The 27,867-nt window shown below is 43.6% G+C and overlaps 1 protein-coding gene across 1 annotated transcript; it reads right to left on the minus strand.

The window, feature by feature from the left end:
• Positions 1-1,163: 1,163 nt before the first annotated feature.
• LOC109750747 (AP-1 complex subunit gamma-2) lies at positions 1,164-14,263 on the minus strand. The gene is made up of 20 exons (XM_020309703.4): positions 13,980-14,263; positions 13,570-13,872; positions 13,314-13,455; positions 12,526-12,699; positions 11,940-12,119; positions 10,520-10,674; positions 10,144-10,234; positions 5,715-5,878; positions 5,567-5,621; positions 4,800-4,922; positions 4,593-4,688; positions 3,946-4,073; positions 3,411-3,515; positions 3,027-3,313; positions 2,784-2,891; positions 2,604-2,699; positions 2,444-2,518; positions 2,192-2,364; positions 1,946-2,050; positions 1,164-1,516 (listed from the first exon to the last, which is right to left on the minus strand). Exons 1-20 carry the CDS (start codon positions 14,015-14,017, stop codon positions 1,421-1,423), a joined length of 2,694 nt encoding a protein of 897 aa, XP_020165292.1. The 5' UTR covers positions 14,018-14,263; the 3' UTR covers positions 1,164-1,420.
• Between the last annotated feature and the right edge of the window lie 13,604 nt (positions 14,264-27,867).

The raw sequence follows: 27,867 nt of genomic DNA on the forward strand, positions 1-27,867 counted from the left end.
TCAGGCGAAGACCGAATCCTGATCTAGCTTGTCAGTTTGAGGGGATTGGAGAAATTATCGATGATCTTGCCCCCTCTGCTGAACCGGATAAAATCAAATGGATCTTAGGCCCCAAAGATAGATACATGACCAAAGCTATGTATTCGTTTCTTGAGAAAGATCTTGCTGGGTGTGATTACCGATGGATTTGGAAAGCCAAATTACCGATAAAAATTCAGATCTTCCTATGGCAACTATTCCAAGATGCCGTATTAATCAGAGATGTTATGAAGCGTAAAAATTGGGTGGGTGACCTCCGTTGTTCGTTTTGTGATTGCAGAGAGACTTATACTCATCTGTTTTTTCTCTGCCCTGTGGCCAGGATTGCCTGGCACACAGTTGGGGCGGTCCTTGGTACGGATTTATGTCCTAATAACATATGTCAATTCTATTCTTGGTGTTATGCTTTCCTACCCAGTGGGGAACGCTACTTCACTATGGGATTAGCGGCTATATATTGGGCTGTCTGGAATTGTAGAAATCGGGCCACTTCTGAACATAAGAAGATGGCATCTCCTTTTGAGATTGTTTTCACAGCTTGTGTGCATCTCAATTACTGGGCAGGTCTCCTGAAGAGCGCGGACCGAGCGGAGCTGGAGCACGGGGCGCTGATGCTGAAGATACTGCTAAGAAGATGATGAAGCTGTGTGCGACTACACGCACTAAAGACGATCTAAGGATGAGCTGAAGAGAGTGATTGGCTTATGCTTGTTTTGCACCCTTGATGGTGGGCTGATACTGTGATTCGTACTGTGTTTTGGGTGCCTCTGCGTAGGCCTGGTAGGTTCTGTATTATCATTGGAGACTCGTAGTTCGCGTGCTGATGGTGTTTCAGGGTTTTTTGCCTCATAGTGGACGTTTCGATTGCGAGCGTCTACAACGGGTCTCCCTGAAATGCTTGAACTCGCCTTTTTCCCTTTCCCTTTTCGATTTGGCTTGGACTCATTTGCATTTCCATTATCTCTATAATGGAAAGGGGATTAGCCCGGTTCAAAAAAAAAACTCATTTGCTTGAGTTACCACATCATGGTGTACTTATTATGAACTATGAAAAATCCCCGACAACTATGATTGTCACAAGTATTTCCATCGATTGTTTAATAACTCAAAAGGGGCCGGCAGAATAATTTGATTATCCTTGAATGTAAAATACACATGCGTGAAAATACATTATGATGATTCCAAATATTTTACACTGCTGTAACTACTATACACTATATATTGAGACAATGATGGGCAAGCCGGACTGTCTGTTTAAGTGCCCTCAAATGGGGAACAGGAGCCGAAAAAGTATAACAAGAGATAAGAATCTCCCCTCTGCCCCGAACACATGAAATGAACATAGCTATCACAACAAAACATAGGTTACACACAAATGGCACTATACTCCAGGTGGAAAATTGCTGACTTGGCCTTGTTCCAACCTGTCCTCGCCGTTCACTTTGTAAGACATCCGGATACGCATTGCAAGCGGTTTCTGCATCAAAATCGTAACAGAGGTGACGAAGATAAATCAGCCATCGCAGCAGGGCAGAAACGATAACATCAAAGAGAAACCAAATAAACTCATTCCGTAATCATGGCATTTCAAGAACCGTGTTCATGTATCAAAAGGTTATTTATGCAGGTGCTACCATAGTACGACGAGGCAATCTAGACTCTAGTCTCTGATAACTGATGGAATAATCGACTCTCTTCTTATAATAGCACTATCGAACTCTACAGACAATTCACTTCTCAGCCTGCTATGTACATGCTGTCATGCTGTTAACTGGCACATAAATGGAAATGATGCACTATGCATTATAGGATAGTCTCAGCTGTAAACGGAGCGTAAATTCCCAATGTAGAATGCAATTCAATCTAGTTAGGAAGATGAACCCAAAGTGAAGGATGCAAATCAAACCTGCCCATGCTGATTATTCGTGACACTGAAACCTTGTGTGACTGAACCCTTTCCATTGGCTGGAACAATGTTACCGCTAGCTGGATCCAGTCGCAATTGAATGAACTGCAGTATTGTTTTGGAAAGCATAAGAAACATTCCATCAGTATCAGAAAATATTTTAGCCTTTAGTCAATAAAACAAAGAAACAAGAATCCACCACAATTTTAGGCTATATTTCCTTGACCCAAGGGAACATGATGTTACCTTTGGAACAGCTGCCTGAAAAATGAAATCTGTATAATTGCTAGATGTCAAATTTGTAAAAGTGGCATGGATGGTAGTCTCTTGCGGCTTTCCAGGCTGTTTTCTGATATCAAAGGTGATCTTCAAAGTTGCACTCTGGAAAGCCGTTATTGACGGGCGAGTATCTTCAAGTCCTGCTCAAATAGAATATTTTAGAAAACATTGGCATATCATGGTCAGTTCTTCCTTGCAAAACTATAAAACTAAACTTACCAGAAACGGATGTACTTGGTGACAAACCGTCGAGCAGATCCACAGCTTGAGGTGCAGCAATAGTGGATTTAGTTCCTGAGGCATAAGTGTTACAATTTGGCACTGGCGATAAACAGATACAGATGAAGCAACTGGTACTGTTAGCATCAACCAAACTAACCAGAAACAGATGCACTTGATGACAAACTGCCGAGTAGATCCATAGGTTCAGGTACAAGAGAACCAACTTGAGGTGCAGCAGAAACAGGTTTTTTCTCTGTTATACAGAAGTGTTAGAAAGATCAGTAATGGCTACAAAAACAGAAAATAAGGTCATTGTTACGATTCGAGTTACTTTTACCTAGGGCAGGAGAACTCAAGCCTGGAGATGGCAGACCATTCTGTGATGGAGACGATCCCATGGATAGAAGATCCATTAGAATATCTGTGCTTGCAGATGAAGGTGCTCCTGAACAAAATGGAAGGAACTTAGTATGTCTATGGTGAGGACATGAAGTACCATCTAGCTCCATTTACGTCAAGTGAGAAGCAAAGTAACAAGGCACGTCCATGAGAACAATAATGGAAATGCAAAACAAAATACCTGCAGTTGATAGATTTGTCCCACCAATACCCAAAAGGTCTTGTAGAAAATCACTAGGTGCTGTAGTAGCAGAAGCAGCGGAAGTGACTGGTGCATCGTCAGAACTTAAATCAAGCAAATCAACTAATGGAGCTGCAGCAGGTTTTGCTACACCATTAGGAAGCTTAAGGCCTCCAGGAGTGACTGCTGCAGGCTTATATGCTGGAATAGTTGCTTGTGTAGCACTAGCCCTCTTCACAAGATAAGCAGCTTCATCCAGTACAGGCATACGTTCAAGCAAAGATGACCTGCACATTCCACATTTCTCTAAGGTTAATACCATTCATAAGTACCAGGATAAAAGAGAAAGTTTATGCAGTAATATTTAGAAGTTCTGTAACCCACCTGATAGACTGATGTCTTTGTATAATGGAACCGAATTCAATTGATCTTTGCTGTAGTTCAAGCACCATATTCTCTTTATTCTGGGAAACTATTTGTTTTATCCTCCTGTTAAAAAGTTAAATCATACGATTTAACATAACAGTAATATAATGTAAGAAGCAGTTGGTAGTAGTTAACGTTATTTACATTAACATGCTAAAGCATTTCCAGATTACAACCTGGTACCACGGCAAGCATCTAAAAGATGTGAATTTGTACAGAAGGCAAGTTTGCAGAAAATACACAATGGCAGTAGTATGTACAAAAAGATGAGAAAATCATACACAGATACACCATATGACTACCATAGTGTAGACATCAATACAGCATTACATAGTTTTGCAGTATTCAGAAATTACTGGAAATATTATGGATACAGGAGAACCAAAAGAAGAAATTCAAATGGTTCCTTCTTAAAAAACATTGCAGCTTTGAGCTAGTATTTTTTTAGAAGTTATGCAACTACAGTACTAGGTCAAGTTGAAAGATATCTTACTCCGACATAGATGGAAACCGTGAGGAGAGCTTCAAAAGAGCAACTAGACACATAGACCTAGTTGTCACATCTGGAGAATAACGGTTAAGACCTAGCTCAACAGCATCCACAGCATCAGATTCTGTTACCTGCACAGGTTGATGTGCTTGGCATGATGTCTGACAACAATACCATAGAAAAATAATACTACCAAATGGAATATTAGACTTGCAAAAGTTCATGGGACTGAGAGCCCACGACCAGAACACTTCACCGTTGGATGCTGACTAAGCATTAATAGCACAAATGGCCTTTGAGCCCACTAATCAAGCTTTGTGACCGAAACAAACCATTGTAAAGTTGCGTACATAGTTGCATCCACCTCACAAGCTGTTTTTACCCACAATGCAATTTACTCATCCTAATAAGATTCTCTTGAACTAAACACCAAATAATTAAATGAATGTCTTGCCGAGAAATACTACCAGCAATTATTGAAAGATAGTTTATGAAAGCAGAAAGGAGAATGAAAACAATAATGGGGAATGAAAATATTGTGACATATATGTGCCAGCTATTGGAGTGGGTCAAACTTAAAATTGAGCTGGAAGCTGTCTAGGTAGTTCAGAACATCAAGAATAGCATGGCCTACAAGAATGTGCACTCACCGTGATTGGTCCCTCAGCTTCAAGCATGCCAACATTGTTCACTAGCATTTCACCATATTCACCAATGCACCAAACAGCTACTCTCAGTAAACTTCCCTGTAGTGTAAATATGTAATGTCAACAAGGTTACACGTCAGATAGACTGAGATATTAAGATGGATGGAATGGAATGGCATACATTATAAAGAATAAAAACTAAATCCATACCTGTTCACTGTATGCTTGTAAAGCCGTGTATAATGATCTCACTGAGTATCCTTGAAGTTCAGACGCATTGCTTATTACAACAATAAGGGCATGCCACACATCATCTTTCACATGATTTCCAGCCTGTTAATCAATAGAAGTGTAACATGAATTCGAATTTGTTTTTATCTATTGGTCATTGAGGAACATTTAACCTGCAGAACTGGAGGTATGTGTTGTTCCATTTGTAGGTGCAAGCATTCATATGCATTCAATAGTATCAACGTGAATACACACATTTCCAATAGCAATTATTAGACATTTTATTTCCCAGATGGCTAGACTTTTCTTGGATTTCTAATGATCGTGAACAAGAACAACACATGATTGATGATTCTAGTAAAATCTTTGTCGGCCAACTATTTCAAACTACTTAACCAACAGTTCCGCAATCTAGCCCGCAAAACCAAAATCAAACCACTTAACTATCAGGTACCACCAATAGCCTGCAAAATCAAATTCTCTCTGCGACCTTGATATTCTCATGCAATATTGTCAATGGTGGTCAATGATAGTGATAGTCTGTCATACCCTCACTTGCTAGTCCCAGTGTGTACTATGTGCACAGACTTCCGCATAAAACAGATCGAGAAAGCAACAATGATAGCTAAGTCTTCCTACTAGCTCCAACAACATCATAACAAAGAAGCTGAATTGCTAATACCAATATGTCCTGGACTGCAAACCTTTCAGAAATAAGATAGATACACTTTTATTTTGGTACTTACCAGGGATAAAACCTTGAACATCTGATCAAGATACCATAACTTTTCTTGAGAAAACCTATTAGAGATGCAACCTTGTTAAAAGTGCCATACATCATAAGGAAACCCCCCCCCCCCCCACCCCACCAAAAAAAGAGAGAGAAATACCAACTTTTCAGCTATGGAGCATATCTTGGCTGTGAGATCTTCTTTGAAGTCTGGATCAGCTACTTGTAAGTAGTCGACGAGCTCTTTGGTCAGAGGCTTTACATTTGTATCATTGACCAACAAATAAACAAGATCCAGGGCCCTTTTGCGAATGGAGGCATCGGCGTCCTGAAATGTGCACAGGTGATTGAAAATGTTACAAGCCAAAATAGCAGAACTAAGGTTCCAGAATTAATAAATGGAAATGTTAATTACAGCCTGAAAGATTGCGACACACTACTAGGAAAACGCTTATAGATAGAAGTTTACCAGTAGCGTTTGTTTATGACCCCACGCTACTAGTAGTTAGTAGTAGCGCTGGCTAGAAAGAGCGCTACTGGTATCAGTTAGCAGCAGCGCTTTTTATCTAAACCAACGCTACTGCTAAGTGTAACACACCACAATATCTGATCAATAAATATTAGCAGCGCTTGTCGCCCAACCAGCGCTACAGCTAGTGGGCTTAGCAGTAGCGCTGGCCCATTGCCCGCGCTGCTGTTAAGCCCACTACCTCCCCCCGCGCGCCCCCCGGCCCGGCCTCATCACTCTCACTCACACTCCACACTCCTCCCTCGATCCCCCGCGCGCCGCCGTCGACCCCCACACACTGCCGTCCCCCGCGCCGGCCCTCCTCCCTGCGTCGGCCGCCCTCGCCCGCGCCGGACCTCCTCCCCGCCAGCCGCCCAGCTCCCCCGCGTCGGCCTCCTCCTCCGCCCGCCGCGCCGGCCCTCCTCCACCGAGAGGTACTCCTCCCTCCTTCCTCCTCCTCCCTCCCTCCCTAGTTATAGTTATTAGAGTAGTTATTTTGAATCCTATGTAGTTGAAAAAATGTAGGTTATTAGAATAATGTAGGTTATGATCGAACCCTTGCTAGGACAGATTAGGTATGAACCCTAGTTAATTCGTATGAACCCTAGGTTTTTAAATTTAGCTAGGTTTTAAAGTTAGGACAGAAATTTAGCTAGGTTTTTAATTAGGTGTAGTTAATAGAATTTAGGTGTTTTAAGTGTATTTAAAAGAGTTTTAGTTGTTTTAGGTGTAGTCAACAGAATTTTAGGTGTTTTAGTTGTTTTAGGTGTAGTTAACAGAATTCTAGGTATTTTTTTATTTAAAGCAATTGTTGTTATTTTTTTTTAGTTAAAGCAATTTTTCCTGTTATATGCAAATTTGCAGTGGACATGTCATATTTTGAACATGTCACATTTTGGACATGTCATATTTTTCCGAGTGGCCTATGTTTTGCCAGAAATGTCGATTCGTTTACGTTCTGGCAAATTTCAGGCGCTCGATATGTCCTGTTTTTAGCAAAGGTCATGCCAAATTTTGCTAAGTGTTTATTAATTTTGTTTTCATAATTAAGCATTTTGTTCTCGACGTCGACGATGCCTATCCCGCATCCTCATCGTCGACTCGGCGGAGGACTCCTGGTTGAGCCGAGGGGCCATGTCCGGGACTGGGCTCCGCCGGGCTGGTACTGGGTTGTGCTACCTTCTGGTGAGCGCAGCTTAGTGAGGAGCCAGCCCGTCGTCGACCCGGAGCTTCTTTGGTGGCGGTCACGTGGGCCTGCATCGGTGGAGAGGCTTGAGTCCCCCGCGCAGGTGGTACAGCACCGTGTCACGGAGGAGAACGCGCACGTCCAGCGCTACTTGGTTGCGTTGGCGAACGGCTGGTTCTCCAATACCTGGCAGATTCTTTGGGGATCTCACCGGAGCTATGATCCGGTGATGGTTCCTTCTCTTTGGGTGTCCACCGCGGCCCACTGAACCTAGAGGAGCTATTATTCGAGATGTATTAGTGATATTATATGATGATCTTTGCTACAAACTACTATATATGTATTCGATGATGGATTATTAATTACCTATTAGTTATTTGCTTATTGAATGCAAAAGATGAGCGCGGTTTGTGCTACAAACTACTATATATGTATTCATGATGGATTATATGATGATCTTTGCTACAAACTACTACAAACTACAAATTTTAGGTGTTTTAGTTGTTATATGATGATGTTTTCTACAAACTACTATATATGTATTCAATGATGGATTATTAATTACCTATTAGGAAATGTCTGACGACGAAAGGGAATTCGCTATGTGCGAGTACTGCGAAGATGAGCGCGGTCTGTGCGACAGGCCTCACCTGGTAGAAGGTCGGCGCTTCAGCATCAAGCTCCAAGAGACCTTCGATATTGAAACGGTACGCAACGACGACAAGTGTTTTTTGTTATTTTTTGCACGACTTCTCTGCTTCTTCAACGTGTAATTTCCGTCTTTTACAATTCGACTAGCTTATCCCATGCCATGCAAGACGCTATGTCTTGGAGAAGATGGGTTTTGAAGATCATGAAAGAATGGAGACAAAGATAATTCAACTAAGGACCCATCATGGTTATGATTTTGCTGTAAATCTATACAATTCTGTGAACTCATCCAATTTTGGTTGCCTGAATTGGGAAGCCCTTTGCAAGGCGTATGATTTTCATGAGGGTATGCTTCTCACCTTCGATCTTGGTGATCCTGACATCGACGAAAATGATATGACCATTTGGGTCCTTGTTGACACGCTTCCAGTTCTACCGCTGTGTGAGTTTCTTAAACATATTTACTAAGTAATTTATATTGTTTATTTCAAAATATTTGACAGCTTATTTCCATTGACAGCTTATTTTCATTCTTCAAAAAATGTACGGAAAATGGTAGACAGAACCTACTACTACAATGATGAAGCACAATTAACTTATAAGGAGCAAGATGGTCTTATCGCATTTTTTACTAATCTTGAGAATTACAATAGCTATTATCAAACTCCTCCACATTATGGTCAATACATGCCACTAGTGCACGTGTTGAACTACGGTAACATCAATGGAGATATCATGGTAAGATTTTCTACTATTACGACATCCGTGCATCTTTTGCATAAATTCTTCTAAAACTAAACTATATTGCTAACTACAAAGTTATTACTATGTTTTTGAACAGAAAATCCCGATGGATTGTGTGCCTCATCTGATGTTGCCGAGAGGTCGCGTTAATGTTATGAGCTTACGGCCACCACGGCCAGGTCAGCCGCAGTATCCACATCACTCCTGTCCATACCGGATTTCTATAAGCGAGGAAGCCATGATAATAAATGATTTCAAAAAATGTTTGAACCATCGTAGAGAGCTACTTGGAAGCAACACTGTGCGTAGGCCAAGACTTGGAGACAGGATGATCTCCGTTCTTTATTATGGAGAGTCAATTTTCCTTAATGGAGAGTCAATGCCTATCTTGTTTTATGATATTTTACCTAAGAGAGGGTAGAGTAGGTCCTATGAGAGGAGTAGGTCGTAGCTAGAATGTGTTATTATGTGCTACAATGTGTTAGAGTTGATGATGATGAGGAGGAGTTATGATTATGACTAGTGACCAACTTGTTATATGATGTCTCATTGACGAACATTGTTTGGTGGTGATGACAAGTGGTAATGAATATGCTATTTAAACAGACTAGTTCATGATGAGTTGTTATTGTATAAAAGATATATCTGTTTAAACATGTACAGCGCCAAAATGCTAAAAAAAACATAAATGTTAGCAGTAGCGCTGGCCTAAAAACGCGCTACTAGTACTTGAACTTACCAGTAGCGCTGGCCTAAAAACGCACTACTAGTACTTGAACTTACCAGTAGCGCTGGCCTAAAAACGCGCTACTGCTACAAAATAGCTGTAGCGCCGTAGCAGTAGCGCTGGTGCCCGCGCTACTGGTAGCACAAAAACCAGCGCTACTGGTAAGCTTTTCTCTAGTAGTGTGAATTACTGTACAGAAAGGTTTGAGTTACTTATATATCAGTGTAGTGTAAAACCGTGAGTTAAATATTGCTCTGAAAGAGCAGCAATATCCAAACATGACTATGCCCCCAAAGGCCCAGACAAAATGAATCAAGCTTTAGCAAGTAGGAAGCTATCTATTCCAAGGGAGCAGGGAAATATGAGATTCATGATAAGAAGTTAGACTAAATATGCAAAGCATTGGGGAAAGGTATTTACAACACAAGCAGACTAGTAGTAAAGGAATAACCTAGCATTTCTGGCTATTCTTGTATAGGGACATGTTTTGATTCACAAAATTCAGGAGAGAGAGAGAGAGAGAGAGAGAGATGATGATGATGATGATGAGAGAAATACAAACATCATAGAAGATAAAGAAAAGTTAAGACAGATTTTTCTCTTTCTCTTTTTCTGGGAGGACTGTACTAACACATTGAAATTTTCACAAGTGTGGGCCTTCGGAGGCTGAGAAATTAACGAGAGCGCCCTTATTCTGATACTGAACATACATTGGTCCCCAAACCCCAGTAGAAGACAAATACTCAGCATATCAGACAGGGTTATACGTACTGTTACCTTTACACACTCCAATATTGTCACCCTGTGCCTCTGTACGGCTTGTGCATCTACTGTAATGGCCCTCATAAGTATGTTCAGAGCAACATATCTGAAAGAAAAAATAGATGAACAGTGAAAAATTTACCCCAGAACGGAACAGATGATAAACATTTTTGTTGATATAATTGTTTGGAGAAAAAATAGAGACACAATTGTTTGATGTATCATCACCAGAAAACAATTATAGCTGAAGCTACAGTTATAAACTAAAGCTGCAAGTTCAATGTACTTCCCTATTACAACTAGCAGGTAAAAGAGAGAATAGAGTCTTCACAGACACCTTATTTTACAGAAAAAAATAAGCAATCAAGATCAAAATAAATACAAAATTAACCTTATATTGTTATCGCGGTTTGACAAGAATCTACCCAGAATATTAATAGCCAGGACACGTAGACCGCTAGTAGCTTCAATACCCATTATAGTCTCAACACATTCATATAAGATGGCATTTCCAGCATTCTTGTTTGACTCAGTTTTTGTTGCGACCTGGAAAAAAATACCACGGTTATTTTTCCAATGTAAAATGCAAACAAGTGCCGATTACCAAAAGAAATGCACATTGTGGTAAATTTTCAGTAAATAGGGAAGAAAAATTAATCTTTCATGGGTCTTCTAATTCAACACACATGCAGCACTACCCCAAGCTGGAACCAAAGAAGAACAGTATAGAGCAAGTCAGTAATTAACACAACGTGAACTACATGAGTAATGGGTTAAGTATGCAAAAAATGTTCTTCAGACCAAAAAAAAGAGCAAAACTGAGCTCACGGTGTTGCATAACATTACAATATTATAAGCCTATCCCCTGACTGGAAGAAGGTCAACAAGAGATATGTCAGAATTCACTGCAGATTTGTTGTAGGATTATTAGCTTGGTTCTTTACGTGCTCCCATTGTGTTTCGAGTTGCTGGGTTCAATTACTTGTGTGATGTAACAATAAAGTTCAGCAAGGTTTTTCTTTCATCTCACGCTGCTAAGTTGCTCGAGTCTAGAAGTTCATGACTGCGTTCTAAGCTTGTCAGTGTGTTTTAATTTAGAACAATTTGGTTTGGCGTGTGCAGTTTCTTTCCTCATCTAGGCGACACTTGAGCGTCGTAGGCGCAGCCTAGGCGACCGTACATTTTTTACTACCAGGGATGTATTTTGGGTATTATATGTGTATGCCACTAATTATAACATGTAAATGAGTAAACTACCAGCTGCTACCATTGGAATATGGCTCATTTGTCCTGCAAGTGCAATATGGATGATTTCTTGCTGGAATGGACAATTTCTTGCTTGCCCTACCTAGACTACTGCTTATGCCCTAGGCAAGGCGTTTGGCCGTTGCCTAGCACCTAAGCGTGAGTAAGCGCCACCTAGGCATCGCCTTTTCCAACGGAGCCTCAATCTGCTTCTCTTTACTCTCTCAAGACTTTGCCAATTGTCATGATTTATTATTGCACTTTCAAGCAGATATTGTTATCTGGCGCTTTCCACTATTGTGATTTGAACAGTTAAAATATATGTTTCCCCACATTGTAGCTCGGTTGCCTAAGATCACTTAACTTACTGATGTTGCATATCATCTTAAAAAGAATACATAGTTAACCATTGCCAATACAGATTAAGGAACCAGATAAAACTAGAACTAAAAAATAACTCAAGCAATAGGAATTGATCAAATCATCATGCTTTGCACGGACAACAATAAATGACAGTATTGTGCATGTGTATGCGAAACCAAAGACGACAGGTATTAAGCAATCACCTGAGCGAGAATATCATTCATATAGTCACTGCAATCTGCGTCACCTTGACCCAACATACGCATAAGTTTAAGAACCCGGATATGCAAGAAAGGATCCGAAATGCCAGCAACATCATACTCAGGAGCATATGAACTATTGGAGACATCTCTAAGTATTCGGACCAGACCTTCGATGCAGTTCTGCAATGAAATATTGAGTTAGAGGGTAGGTCGTGTGTCAGGTAATGTCATTTAAAACTTGTAAAGTACTCAGTTAAATGCTACTAGAAAACAAAAGATGATTTATTGATGATCTTGGGAGATAATATATGGACGCAATTGGAGTAATTTGAAACATAAGATGTAGACTGCAGGTCAAAGAATATTTTCTATTATGAAACATTGCAGCTTGAATTCTTGACCGCTATGGCGCTACAAGGTGTAAAACTTTCTACCAATAAACTTCACTATCATAAATAGTTGAGATGTTACATTAACACATGATGGGCTACAACTATAAATATAATTATCGATCATTGTCGTAATCCAGTTATTGTCAAAACAGACCTTGGGACCTCAGGTGTAACATACAAAAAAATGCCATTACCTTTCTCAGGTACTCCAGTGCATCTTTGCTGGCTTTACACAATTCAGTGCAGAGCTGAACTGCAGATATCAAAACCCCATGGTGTTTTTCCTTCAGTAATGATGCAGCGAGACCCATGAAGTTTTCCGCCAAATCTGGGACTTTTCTTACAATCCTTACAGAGCACAGAGCAGCCTAATAAACAGAGACAAGAATATCATGAATAATACCTCCATACAACTCATGATTTAAAAAAGAACCCAAGAAAGTATTGTGTCGATGGTGTAGAAGTGTGAAGCAAAAATGAATAACTGCCGAGTAAAAAAATTAAAATATTATCAAAAATAGCGATTGGCCAAGATGCCCTCATTTTGTTGCAGAACAAAGCACCCAGATTTATATTTACTATTTGTGTACTTGACAATCCAAAGTGAATGGCTTCGATAGCAATGTGCAGCTTCTTAATCAACCTAGGTTTCACCCCAAATCTTAACATACAAACAATTCATCGGGAAGATTCCTCTAGGTTTCACCCCAAATTAAAAATATTATCAAAAACAATGATGGGCCAAGATGCACTCATTTTGTTGCAGAACAAAGCACCTGGATCTATTTGTGTATATGACAATCCATAGTGAATGACTTCCATGGTAATGTGCAGTTTCTTAAGCAACCTAGGTCGCACATTTATCCCAAACCTTGACATACCGACAATTCCTCGGGAAGATGCTTATTTTGGACATGCTCTAGCTCTACTGGATGAGTGGATTCACTGACTACAAACTGAATTGCAGTACAAAAATAAGCACCTTCTTCTTTGTATTAGCATCCCTGCTTCGCATCAGCCTCTCCACTTCAGGCGCCAGATCCCGGGCCATCTCAGCAGAGCAGATGTTCCCAAGCGCGCACAGCGCGAGCCCCACGATGAACTGGTTCGAGTGGTTGAGATCCCTGCCCCCAAATCAAGCACTAGCATTACTCAAAACTCAGCACGGCGTCAACAGAAGCAAACACTGTGCAGCAGCAGCAGGGAGGAGACAGGGGTGGGGTGGGGGTGAGCCCTACTGCTTGAGCGAGTTGGTGACGAGCATGAGGACCTCCTGGCGCTCGTCGAGGAGCAGCATGAGGCCGAGGTAGCCGATCCGCTTCTCGGGGTATCCGGCGGCGGCGATGAGTTTGAGGCACTCCATCTGGCCGAAGTGGGTCGGGTAGCCGAGCATGTGGATGAACATGAGCTTGGCCATGTTGCGGTGCCGCAGGTCCTGCCCGTCCCCGCTGATCGCCGCCCGTATCGCCGCGCACTCCCGCCGCACCACCGCCCGCTCCTCCGCCGCCGTCTTGCACGCGCGTATCGCCCGTATCATGTCCCTGCGGGGAGGAAAGAAGCTCGGCCGGTCAGAGCAAGCAAGCAAGCAGGCGCGATTCGCGGCATTGCCGCGGCGGATCGGGGGGGAATTCCGGGGTCCGGGGCTCACCGGAGGCGGGTGCCGGAGGAGAAGGGGTTGAGGGCCATGTCCGAGGCGAAGTCCTCGACGATCTTCTCGACGGTATCCAGCTTGGGATCCCGGGGAGCGCGCGCGAGCGCGCGCCGGGGGCGTGGGGGTGGGGGTGGGAGCTCGCGGGATCTGGCGGCCGGGGTGGTTGGGGCGGGAAGGAAGCACGCAGGCAGCGGGGAGGAGGAGGACGGAGGGTGGATCTGGAGGAGTGGAAATGGTGGCGACGGTGGTGGGGAGAACTGCGAATTGCCCCCTGAGTTGTTCCGTATTTCGAAACTTTGGTCCCGTTTGGATAAAATATGCCAAATTGGAAGCTCAAACATAAAATTCGGTGAAATCCGTATGAGAACGTTTGTTTATTTATGTGATGAATTTCGAGAGCAGGTAAAAAATGAATCTCCTTATGAAAATTAACTAGGTATACACATGTTTATTTCCCGCAAAAAAGGTATAAATAAGGATAAGTTTCATGTATTAATTGTGAATGATTATTTTAGGCGCTTCTTCTTTTTTGCTTTCCCAAGGAAAAAATACCCGCCCCGAGCATGAAACCGAATTTTAAGATAAAATGAATTCATCCTTTTTAAATATTTTATTGAATTCATTTGGTTATATTATATCTACTATTTAAAAAAACAATAGCGTTATTTTTCCCCGCAGAGTGCTTCGTCCAACCTTACCTATGGTTCCACTCTTACTCTTCATGTTTTGATTTTCTTCCCCTCCTATTTTTGGTTTTTTCACCGGTTTTCCTTGAAATTCGTCTTAATTGTCCCATCTTTTTATTGATTTATGAAATAAAATTATGTTTTCTTCCGTAAGCAATGAGTTCTTACCAAATTGGTAGTTCTTATTTAGGTGGGTAGATCATGTATAGTATTTTATTCTTCCTTATTTTTTGTTCTTCTTCTTTCTTTGTTGGGCTTACCTCAAGCCTACTAGGTTCTTTTAGACCTTGGTACCCTGGCTCTTTATTTTTTTAATAAAAATTGCAGTGGGGTTTTACCCTACTGGTTATAGTCTAAAAATGTATAGTATTTTACTAATATTTATTTATACAATCATATTAATATGGACAAGTAAATCATACCCCCAATGTATTGGAATATTTATACCTCATTGCAACGCACGGGCAATCATCTAGTAATGATATAATATAGGGTAGGTATCTCATGCTTTCAGGGTGTACATTAAGGTTGAAAGTGGATGACGAGCCTAACTCAACCATTGAGTTTTCGAGCCGGGACAATAGGCACGGCCGACCACGATTATGTCTAGGTTTGTCTCGTTTATTACCTAAACTTTAGCTTGCCTTACTTAGAGAAAAAAATCTAATAATTTGTCCCTAGTAATTTTGAGGAGATAAGGGAGCTGTAATATTAAGGAAAGATCGAACCAAACAAATGGGTTTTTTCTTAAGTATCGACCTTGAGAAAAAAAATAGGGAGAGAGAGTTGTATTAATGTTCAAGTTTTTGGAACCATGTGGATCTTTTGCGACTTATATGACAAATTTGATGTGTATTTATACGTACATAAAAATGAATCAACGGCTTTCTCTTTTGGCTTTTTGCGTATACTAAAACCTGGAAACCGTCGTCTTATTTCACTTATTCAACCGCTTTGATTTGCTATGTGAGTATGAATGTGGATGGTATTCAAGTTATTATCGTTGATTCAGGGGCGGGGAAGTGGGAGGAGGAGGGCGCGCAAGGGAAAGTTTACACAAGGCAACTCAATGTTACAGCACATGGATGTTAGAGGGTGGTCGTAGCCAACACTGTTGAATGCGTACAGCTCCGTCCCTGTTTCGTATCTCAATACCCAGCACCTATTTTTTCAGAAATCCGAATGAAGTCTATTTTAAACCATGATTTCATAGCACCGGGTGGAATCAAATCCTAACATCTCAATCCCTGAAATTGATACCTTGTACTTATCGATCCCGATCAATCCCAACCATGGATCCGCTTAGATCAATTTGGCACGTCAGGAAATTGACAATCCTGGTAGGGATCACCCTCTACGCTCTGGCTACACAGGTCCACTTGTCATATATATATTTTTCTCCTTCAATCTCCCCCAAGAACTACGACATCACTTGTACGGGTTGGGTCCAGTCGTGGACGTACGACTGCCTGTGCCATGAACCCCCCGGTGACGGTGTCTCGGACAATGGGTATCTTGCCACGTAGTCTCCCAGGCAGATGTGACGGGCCGAGGATCCCCATGTTGTTTCAATAGTGGGCCACGTCAAGGCGACCCATGGCCTGTGAAAGGAAGGCTCCTGGAGACTTGTCGTGTACTCCAAGATGTTAGAGGTCATCTACAACCCGTTCTCTTTGTGCGTAACCGACTAGGATGTAACCCTATACACTCCCAGTACCTATATAAACTGAGGGGTAGGGCACGTAGAGGACACACAATAATCTCGCGGTTCACATGTACTCTATATTCCATGCAAAAGTAATAAAACACAGGCATGACATAGGGTATTATCTTAGAGGAGAGCCCGAACCTAGGTAAAACTACTAGCTCGGGACCCCCGACCAAGATCTACCGGATTTTACTCCGTCATTGGTGGCCCATACAGGTCCTACTATGTAGTCCGCGATGATTCGATGTGGATCCAGCTCGGCCAGTAGATCGGCGCTAGCATAACTTTCATGCCGAGCCAGGTCTTTGTCTTCGGTAGCATTGCCTTCTCCGCAGATTCGGTCGACCATCTAGGTCACGTCGAAACCTATGCCCCAGGCCGAATCGTCAGATTTAGTGGCCTGGAATATACCACGGACTCCCGTGGGAGACTGGCCTTCACGAGCTGGGTGTCAGACTAGACAAAGAACCATCATGAGGCACTCGTCTCGACTTTGATGTCAGACTGAACATAGGACAAATACGAAAATAACTCATCGGGCCTGTTGGGAATCGTAGCATAATTTTAAAATTTTCCTACGCTCACCAAGATGCATCTATGGAGTATACTAACAACGAGGGGAAAGGAGTGCATCTACATACCCTTGTAGATCGCGAGCGGAAGCGTTCCAATGAACGTGGATGACGGAGTCGTACTCGCCGTGATCCAAATCACCGATGACCGAGTGCCGAACGGACGGCACCTCCGCGTTCAACACACGTACGGTGCAGCGACGTCTCTTCCTTCTTGATCCAGCAAGGGGGAAGGAGAGGCTGATGGAGATCCAGCAGGATGACGGCGTGGTGGTGGATGTAGCGGGATGCCGGTAGGGCTTCGCCGAGCTTCTACGAGAGAGAGAGAGATGTAGCAGGGGAGGCGGGAGGCGCCCAAGGCTGAGATCTTGCTGCCCTCCCTCCCCCCCTTTATATAGGCCCCCTTGGGAGGGGGGTGCCGGCCAAACCCATCTAGGGTGGGGGGCGGCGGCCAAGGGGGGTGCCTTGCCCCCCAAGGCAAGTGGGAAGCCCCCCACCCTAGGGTTTGCAACCCTAGGCGCATGGGAGGAGGCCCATGGGGGGGCGCCCAGCCCACTAGGGGCTGGTTCCCTTCCCACTTCAGCCCACGGGGCCCTCCGGGATAGGTGGCCCCACCCGGTGGACCCCCGGGACCCTTCCGGTGGTCCCGGTACAATACCGGTAACCCCCGAAACTTTCCCGGTGGCCGAAACTTGACTTCCTATATATAATTCTTCACCTCCGGACCATTCCGGAACCTCTCGTGACGTCCGGGATCTCATCCGGGACTCCGAACAACTTTCGGGTTTCCGCATACACATATCTCTACAACCCTAGCGTCACCGAACCTTAAGTGTGTAGACCCTACGGGTTCGGGAGACATGCAGACATGACCGAGACGCCTCTCCGGTCAATAACCAACAGCAGGATCTGGATACCCATGTTGGCTCCCACATGTTCCACGATGATCTCATCGAATGAACCACGGTGTCGAGGATTCAATCAATCCCGTATGCAATTCCCTTTGTCAATCGGTATGTTACTTGCCCGAGATTCGATCGTCGGTATCCCAATACCTTGTTCGATCTCGTTGCCGGCAAGTCTCTTTACTCGTACCGCAATGCATGATCCCGTGACTAACGCCTTAGTCACATAGAGCTCATTATGATGATGCATTACCGAGTGGGCCCAGAGATACCTCTCCGTCACACGGAGTGACAAATCCCAGTCTCGATCCGTGCCAACCCAACAGACACTTTCGGAGACTGTAGTGCACCTTTATAGTCACCCAGTTACGTTGTGACGTTTGGCACACCCAAAGCACTCCTACGGTATCCGGGAGTTGCACGATATCATGGTCTAAGGAAAAGATACTTGACATTGGAAAAGCTCTAGCAAACGAAACTACACGATCTTTTATGCTATGCTTAGGATTGGGTCTTGTCCATCACATCATTCTCCTAATGATGTGATCCCGTTATCAATGACATCCAATGTCCATAGTCAGGAAACCATGACTATCTGTTGATCAACGAGCTAGTCAACTAGAGGCTTACTAGGGACACGTTGTGGTCTATGTATTCACACATGTATTACGATTTCCGGACAATACAATTATAGCATGAATAATAGACAATTACCATGAACAAAGAAATATAATAATAACCATTTATTATTGCCTCTAGGGCATATTTCCAACAGTATCCCACTTGCACTAGAGTCAATAATCTAGTTACATTGTGATGAATCGAACACCCATTGCGTCCTGGTGTTGATCATGTTTTGCTCTAGGGAGAGGTTTAGTCAACGGATCTGCTACATTCAGGTCCGTATGTACTTTACAAATATCTATGTCTCCATTTTGAACACTTTCACGAATGAAGTTGAAGCGACGCTTGATATGCCTGGTCTTCCTGTGAAACCTGGGCTCCTTCGCAAGGGCAATGGCTCCAGTGTTGTCACAGAAGAGAGTCATCGGGCCCGACGCATTGGGAATCACCCCTAGGTCGGTAATGAACTCCTTCATCCAGACTGCTTCCTGTGCTACCTCCGAGGCTGCCATGTACTCCGCTTCACATGTAGATCCCGCCACGACGCTTTGCTTGCAACTGCACCAGCTTACTGCTCCTCCATTCAAAATATACACGTATCCGGTTTGTGACTTCGGGTCATCCAGATCTGTGTCGAAGCTAGCATCGACGTAACCCTTTACGACGAGCTCTTCGTCACCTCCATAAACGAGAAACATATCCTTAGTCCTCTTCAGGTACTTCAGGATATTCTTGACCGCTGTCCAGTGTTCCATGCCGGGATTACTTTGGTACCTTCCTACCAAACTTACGGCAAGGTTTACATCAGGTCTGCTCCGTACGTGTGTTGAACGCGGAGGTGCCGTCCGTTCGGCACTCGGTCATCTGTGATTTGGATCACGGCGAGTACGACTCCGTCATCCACGTTCATTGGAACGCTTCCGCTCGCGATCTACAAGGGTATGTAGATGCACTCCTTTCCCCTCGTTGCTAGTAGACTCCATAGATGCATCTTGGTGAGCGTAGGAAAATTTTAAACTATGCTACGATTCCCAACAGTCGTCTCAACGGATTTCGACGGAGCCCTATTTAAAGTGAATGCGGCAGTCTCTAAAGCATAGCCCCAAAATGAGAGCGGTAAATCAGTAGTAGACATCATAGATCGCACCATATCCAATAGAGTGCGATTACGACGTTCGGACACACCATTTCTCTGAGGTGTTCCAAGCGGCGTTAGTTGTGAAACTATTCCACATTTCCTTAAGTGTGTACCAAATTCGTGACTTAAATATTCTCCACCACGATCTGATCGTAAGAATTTTATTTTTCTGTCACGTTGATTCTCAACTTCACTCTGAAATTCCTTGAACTTTTCAAAGGTTTCAGACTTGTGTTTCATTAGGTAGACATACCCATATCTACTTAAATCATCAGTGAGAGTGAGAACATAACGATATCCTCCGCGAGCCTCAACACTCATTGGACCGCACACATCGGTATGTATGATTTCCAATAAGTTGGTTGCTCGCTCCATTGTTCCGGAGAACGGAGTCTTGGTCATCTTACCCATGAGGCATGGTTCGCACGTGTCAAATGATTCGTAATCAAGAGACTCCAAAAGTCCATCTGCATGGAGCTTCTTCATGCGCTTGACACCAATGTGACCAAGGCGGCAGTGCCACAGATATGTGGGACTATCGTTACCAACTTTACATCTTTTGGTATTCACACTATGAACATGTGTAACATCACGTTCGAGATTCATCAAGAATAAACCATTGACCAGCGGGGCATGACCATAAAACATATCTCTCAAATAAATAGAACAACCATTATTCTCGGATTTAAATGAGTAGCCATCTCGAATTAAACGAGATCCAGATACAATGTTCATGCTCAAAGCTGGCACTAAATAACAATTATTGAGGTTTAAAACTAATCCCGTGGGTAGACGCAGAGGTAGCGTGCCGACGGCGATCACATCGACCTTGGAACCATTCCCGACGCGCATCGTCACCTCGTCCTTCGCCAGTCTCCGTTTATTCCGTAGTTCCTGTTTTGAGTTACAAATATGAGCAACCGCGCCGGTATCAAATACCCAGGAGCTACTACGAGTACTGGTAAGGTACACATCAATTACATGTATATCACATATACCTTTGGTGTTGCCGGCCTTCTTTTCCGCTAAGTATTTGGGGCAGTTCCGCTTCCAGTGACCACTTCCCTTGCAATAAAAGCACTCAGTTTCAGGCTTGGGTCCATTCTTTGACTTCTTCCCAGTAACTGGTTTACCGGGCGCGGCAACTCCCTTGTCGTCCTTCTTGAAGTTCTTCTTACCCTTGCCCTTCTTAAACTTAGTGGTTTTATTCACCATCAACACTTGATGTTCTTTTCTAATTTCCACCTCCGCTGATTTCAGCATTGAATATACCCCAGGAATGGTCTTTTCCATCCCCTGCATATTGTAGTTCATCACAAAGCTCTTGAAGCTTGGTGGAAGCGACTGAAGGATTCTGTCAATGACCGCGTCATCCGGGAGATTAACTCCCAGCTGAGTCAAGCGGTTGTGCAACCCAGACATTCTGAGTATGTGCTCACTTACAGAACTGTTTTCCTCCATTTTACAGCTGAAGAACTTGTCGGTGACATCATATCTCTCGACCCGGGCATGAGCTTGGAAAACCAATTTCAGCTCCTCGAACATCTCATATGCTCCATGTTTCTCAAAACGCTTTTGGAGACCCGGTTCTAGGCTGTAAAGCATGCCGCACTGAACGAGGGAGTAATCATCAGCACGCTGCTGCCAAGCGTTCATAACGTCTTGGTTTTCTGGGATTGGTGCTTCACCTAGCGGTGCTTCTAGGACATAATCTTTCTTGGCTACTATGAGGATGAGCCTCAGGTTCCGGACCCAGTCCGTATAGTTGCTGCCATCATCTTTCAGCTTGGTTTTCTCTAGGAACGCGTTGAAATTGAGGACAACGTTGGCCATTTGATCTACAAGACATAGTGTAAAGATTTTAGACTAAGTTCATGATAATTAAGTTCATCTAATCAAATTATTTAATGAACTCCCACTCAGATAGACATCCCTCTAGTCATCTAAGTGATACATGATCCGAATTTAACTAGGCCGTGTCCGATCATCACGTGAGACGGACTAGTCAAGATCGGTGAACATCTCCATGTTGATCGTATCTTCTATACGACTCATGCTCGACCTTTCGGTCCTCCGTGTTCCGAGGCCATGTCTGTACATGCTAGGCTCGTCAAGTCAACCTAAGTGTATTGCGTGTGTTCCGAGGCCATGTCTGTACATGCTAGGCTCGTCAACACCCGTTGTATTCGAACGTTAGAATCTATCACACCCGATCATCACGTGGTGCTTCGAAACAACGAACCTTCGCAACGGTGCACAGTTAGGGTGAACACTTTCTTGAAATTATTATAAGGGATCATCTTACTTACTACCGTCGTTCTAAGCAAATAAGATGCAAAAACATGATAAACATCACATGCAATCAAATAGTGACATGATATGGCCAATATCATTATGCTCCTTTGATCTCCATCTTCGGGGCACCATGATCATCTTCGTCACCGGCATGACACCATGATCTCCATCATCATGATCTCCATCATTGTGTCTTCATGAAGTCGTCACGCCAACGATTACTTCTACTTCTATGGCTAACGCGTTTAGCAACAAAGTAAAGTAATTTACATGGCGTTATTCAATGACACGCAGGTCATGCAAAATAATAAAGACAACTCCTATGGCTCCTGCCGGTTGTCATACTCATCGACATGCAAGTCGTGATTCCTATTACAAGAATATGATCAATCTCATACATCACATATATCATTCATCACATCTTCTGGCCATATCACATCACATAACACATGCTGCAAAAACAAGTTAGACGTCCTCTAATTGTTGTTGCAAGTTTTTACGTGGTTTGTAGGTTTCTAGCAAGAACGTTTTCTTACCTACGTATGACCACAACGTGATTTGCCAATTTCTATTTACCCTTCATAAGGACCCTTTTCATAGAATCCGTTCCGACTAAAGTAGGAGAGACAGACACCCGCTAGCCACCTTATGCAACTAGTGCATGTCAATCGGTGGAACATGTCTCACGTAAGCGTACGTGTAAGGTCGGTCCGGGCCGCTTCATCCTACAATACCGCCGAAACAAGAAAAGACTAGTAGCGGCAAGAAGAATTGGCAAACTCAACGCCCACAACTGCTTTGTGTTCTACTCGTGCATAGTAACTACGCATAGGCCTGGCTCATGATGCCACTGTTGGGAATCGTAGGATAATTTTAAAATTTTCCTACGCTCACCATGATGCATCTATGGAGTATACTAGCAACGAGGGGAAAGGAGTGCATCTACATACCCTTGTAGATCGCGAGCGGAAGCGTTCCAATGAACGTGGATGACGGAGTCGTACTCGCCGTGATCCAAATCACCGATGACCGAGTGCCGAACGGACGGCACCTCCGCGTTCAACACACGTACGGTGCAGCGACGTCTCTTCCTTCGTGATCCAGCAAGGGGGAAGGAGAGGTTGATGGAGATCCAGCAGCACGACGGCGTGGTGGTGGATGTAGCGGGATGCCGGCAGGGCTTCGCCGAGCTTCTACGAGAGAGAGATGTAGCAGGGGAGGAGGGAGGCGCCGGCCAAACCCATCTAGGGTGGGGGGCGGCGGCCAAGGGGGGTGCCTTGCCCCCCAAGGCAAGTGGGAAGCCCCCCACCCTAGGGTTTGCAAATTATTGAGTTCAGTTTAGTTTGCCAATTCTTCTTGCCGCTACTAGTCTTTTCTTGTTTCGGCGGTATTGTAGGATGAAGCGGCCCGGACCGACCTTACACGTACGCTTACGTGAGACAGGTTCCACCGACTGACATGCACTAGTTGCATAAGGTGGCTAGCGGGTGTCTGTCTCTCCTACTTTAGTCGGAACGGATTCGATGAAAAGGGTCCTTATGAAGGGTAAATAGAAATTGGAAAATCACGTTGTGGTCATACGTAGGTAAGAAACGTTCTTGCTAGAAACCTACAAACCACGTAAAAACTTGCAACAACAATTAGAGGACGTCTAACTTGTTTTTGCAGCAAGTGATATATGTGATGTGATATGGCCAGAAGATGTGATGAATGATATATGTGATGTATGAGATTGATCATATTCTTGTAATAGGAATCACGACTTGCATGTCGATGAGTATGACAACCGGCAGGAGCCATAGGAGTTGTCTTTATTATTTTGCATGACCTGCGTGTCATTGAATAACGCCATGTAAATTACTTTACTTTGTTGCTAAACGCGTTAGCCATAGAAGTAGAAGTAATCGTTGGCGTGACGACTTCATGAAGACACAATGATGGAGATCATGATGATGGAGATCGTGGTGTCATGCCGGTGACGAAGATGATCATGGTGCCCCGAAGATGGAGATCAAAGGAGCATAATGATATTGGCCATATCATGTCACTATTTGATTGCATGTGATGTTTATCATGTTTTTGCATCTTATTTGCTTAGAACGACGGTAGTAAGTAAGATGATCCCTTATAATAATTTCAAGAAAGTGTTCACCCTAACTGTGCACCGTTGCGAAGGTTCGTTGTTTCGAAGCACCACGTGATGATCGGGTGTGATAGATTCTAACGTTCGAATACAACGGGTGTTGACGAGCCTAGCATGTACAGACATGGCCTCAGAACACACGCAATACACTTAGGTTGACTTGACGAGCCTAGCATGTACAGACATGGCCTCGGAACACGGAGGACCGAAAGGTCGAGCATGAGTCGTATAGAAGATACGATCAACATGAAGATGTTCACCGATCTTGACTAGTCTGTCTCACGTGATGATCGGACACGGCCTAGTTAAACTCGGATCATGTTTCACTTAGATGACTAGAGGGATGTCTATCTGAGTGGGAGTTCATTAAATAATTTGATTAGATGAACTCAATTATCATGAACTTAGTCTAAAATCTTTACACTATGTATTGTAGATCAAATGGCCAACGTTGTCCTCAATTTCAACGCGTTCCTAGAGAAAACCAAGCTGAAAGATGATGGCAGCAACTATACGGACTGGGTCCGGAACCTGAGGCTCATCCTCATAGTAGCCAAGAAAGATTATGTCTTAGAAGCACCGCTAGGTGATGCACCAATCCCACAGAACCAAGACGTTATGAACGCTTGGCAATCACGTGCTGATGATTACTCCCTCGTTCAGTGCGGCATGCTTTACAGCTTAGAACCGGGTCTCCAAAAGCGTTTTGAGAAACATGGAGCATATGAGATGTTCGAGGAGCTGAAACTGGTTTTTCAAGCTCATGCCCGGGTCGAGAGATATGATGTCTCCGACAAGTTCTTCAGCTGTAAAATGGAGGAGACCAGTTCTGTTAGTGAGCACATACTCAGAATGTCTGGTTTGCACAACCGCTTGTCTCAGCTGGGAGTTAATCTCCCGGATGACGCGGTCATTGACAGAATCCTCCAGTCGCTTCCACCAAGCTACAAGAGCTTTGTGATGAACTACAATATGCAGGGGATGGAAAAGACCATTCCCGAGGTATATTCAATGCTGAAATCAGCGGAAGGGGAGATCAGAAAATAACATCAAGTGTTGATGGTGAATAAAACCACTAAGTTCAAGAAGGGCAATGGTAAGAAGAACTTCAAGAAGGACGACAAGGGAGTTGCCGCGCCCGGTAAACTAGTTACTGGGAAGAAGTCGAAGCATGGACCCAAGCCCGAGACTGAGTGCTTTTATTGCAAGGGAAATGGTCACTGGAAGCGGAACTGCCCCAAATATCTAGCGGACAAGAAGAAGGCCGGCAACACCCAAGGTATATGTGATATACAAGTAATTGATGTGTACCTTACCAGTACTCGTAGTAGCTCCTGTGTATTTGATACCGGTGCGGTTGCTCATATTTGTAACTCAAAGCAGGAACTACGGAATAAACGAAGACTGGCAAAGGACGAGGTGACGATGCGCGTCAGGAATGGTTCCAAGGTCGATGTGATCGCCGTCGGCACGCTACCTCTGCATCTACCCACGGGATTAGTTTTAAACCTCAATAATTGTTATTTAGTGCCAGCTTTGAGCATGAACATTGTGTCTGGATCTCGTTTAATTCGAGATGGCTACTCATTTAAATCCGAGAATAATGGTTGTTCTATTTATTTGAGAGATGTGTTTTATGGTCATGCCCCGCTGGTCAATGGTTTATTCTTGATGAATCTCGAACGTGATGTTACACATGTTCATAGTGTGAATACCAAAAGATGTAAAGTTGATAACGATAGTCCCACATACTTGTGGCACTGCCGCCTTGGTCACATTGGTGTCAAGCGCATGAAGAAGCTCCATGCAGATGGACTTTTGGAGTCTCTTGATTACGAATCATTTGACACGTGCGAACCATGCCTCATGGGTAAGATGACCAAGACTCCGTTCTCCGGAACAATGGAGCGAGCAACCAACTTATTGGAAATCATACATACCGATGTGTGTCGTCCAATGAGTGTTGAGGCTCGCGGAGGATATCGTTATGTTCTCACTCTCACTGATGATTTAAGTAGATATGGATATGTCTACCTGATGAAACACAAGTCTGAAACCTTAGAAAAGTTCAAAGAATTTCAGAGTGAGGTTGAGAATCAACGTGACAGGAGAATAAAATTCCTATGATCAAATCGTGGTGGAGAATATTTAAGTCACGAGTTTGGTGCACACTTAAGGAAATGTGGAATAGTTTCACAACTCACGCCGCCTGGAACACCTCAGAGAAATGGTGTGTCCGAACGTCGTAATCGCACTCTATTGGATATGGTGCGATCTATGATGTCTCTTACCGATTTACCGCTCTCATTTTGGGGCTATGCTTTAGAGACTGCCGCATTCACTTTAAATAGGGCTCCGTCGAAATCCGTTGAGACGACACCGTATGAATTATGGTTTGGGAAGAAACCTAAGCTGTCGTTTCTAAAAGTTTGGGGATGCGATGCTTATGTCAAGAAACTTCAACCTGAAAAGCTCGAACCCAAGTCGGAAAAATGCGTCTTCATAGGATACCCTAAGGAAACTATTGGGTATACCTTCTACCTCAGATCCGAAGGCAAGATCTTCGTTGCCAAGAACGGGTCCTTTCTGGAGAAGGAGTTTCTCTCGAAAGAATTGAGTGGGAGGAAAGTGGAACTTGATGAGGTGATAGTCACCCCTTCCGAACCGGAAAGTAGCGCAGCGCGGGAAAATGTTCGTGTGGTGCCTACACCGACGGGGGAGGAAGTTAATGATGATGATCATGAAGCTTCAGATCAAGTTACTGAACTTCGTAGGTCCACAAGGACATGTTCCGCACCAGAGTGGTACGGCAACCCTGTGCTGGAAATCATGTTGTTGGACAACGGTGAACCTTCGAACTATGAAGAAGCGATGGCGGGCCCGGATTCCGACAAATGGCTAGCAGCCATGAAATCCGAGATAGAATCCATGTATGAAAACAAAGTATGGACTTTGACTGACTTGCCCGATGAGCGGCGAGCCATAGAAAACAAATGGATCTTTAAGAAGAAGACGGACGCGGATGGTAATGTGACCATCTACAAAGCTCGACTTGTCGCTAAGGGTTATCGACAAGTTCAAGGGGTTGACTACGATGAGACTTTCTCACCCGTAGCAAAGCTGAAGTCCGTCCGAATCATGTTAGCAATTGCCGCATACTATGATTATGAGATATGGCAGATGGACGTCAAAACGGCATTCCTTAACGGCTTCCTTAAGGAAGAGTTGTATATGATGCAGCCGGAAGGTTTTGTCGATCCTAAGAATGCTAACAAAGTGTGCAAGCTCCAGCGCTCAATCTATGGGCTGGTGCAAGCATCTCGGAGTTGGAACATTCGCTTTGATGAGATGATCAAAGCGTTTGGGTTTACACAGACTTATGGAGAAGCCTGTGTTTACAAGAAAGTGAGTGGGAGCTCTGTAGCATTTCTCATATTATATGTGGATGACATACTATTGATGGGAAATGATATAGAATTCTTGGAAAGTATAAAGGCCTATTTGAATAAGTGTTTTTCAATGAAGGACCTTGGAGAAGCTGCTTATATATTAGGCATCAAAATCTATAGAGATAGATCAAGACGCCTCATTGGTCTTTCACAGAGTACATACCTTGACAAGATATTGAAGAAGTTCAGTACGGATCAGTCCAAGAAGGGGTTCTTGCCTGTATTGCAAGGTGTGCAATTGAGCACGGCTCAATGCCCGACCACGGCAGAAGATATAGAAGAGATGAGTGTCATCCCCTATGCCTCGGCCATAGGGTCTATTATGTATGCCATGTTGTGTACCAGACCTGATGTAAACCTTGCCG

This window comes from Aegilops tauschii, chromosome 6 (assembly GCF_002575655.3).
Source record: "Aegilops tauschii subsp. strangulata cultivar AL8/78 chromosome 6, Aet v6.0, whole genome shotgun sequence".
NCBI classification, from domain to species: domain Eukaryota; kingdom Viridiplantae; phylum Streptophyta; class Magnoliopsida; order Poales; family Poaceae; genus Aegilops; species Aegilops tauschii.

Excerpts from the sequence above, each read along its gene's own strand:
- LOC109750747 (XM_020309703.4), bottom strand. The coding sequence starts at position 14,017 with ATGGCCCTCAACCCCTTCTCCTCCGGCACCCGCCTCCG. Across the intron at positions 12,120-12,525 it reads CACTGGAGTACCTGAGAAAG|AACTGCATCGAAGGTCTGGT; the intron begins GTAATGGCATTT and ends ATTTCATTGCAG. Across the intron at positions 4,074-4,592 it reads AAGCTGAGGGACCAATCACG|GTAACAGAATCTGATGCTGT; the intron begins GTGAGTGCACAT and ends CAACCTGTGCAG.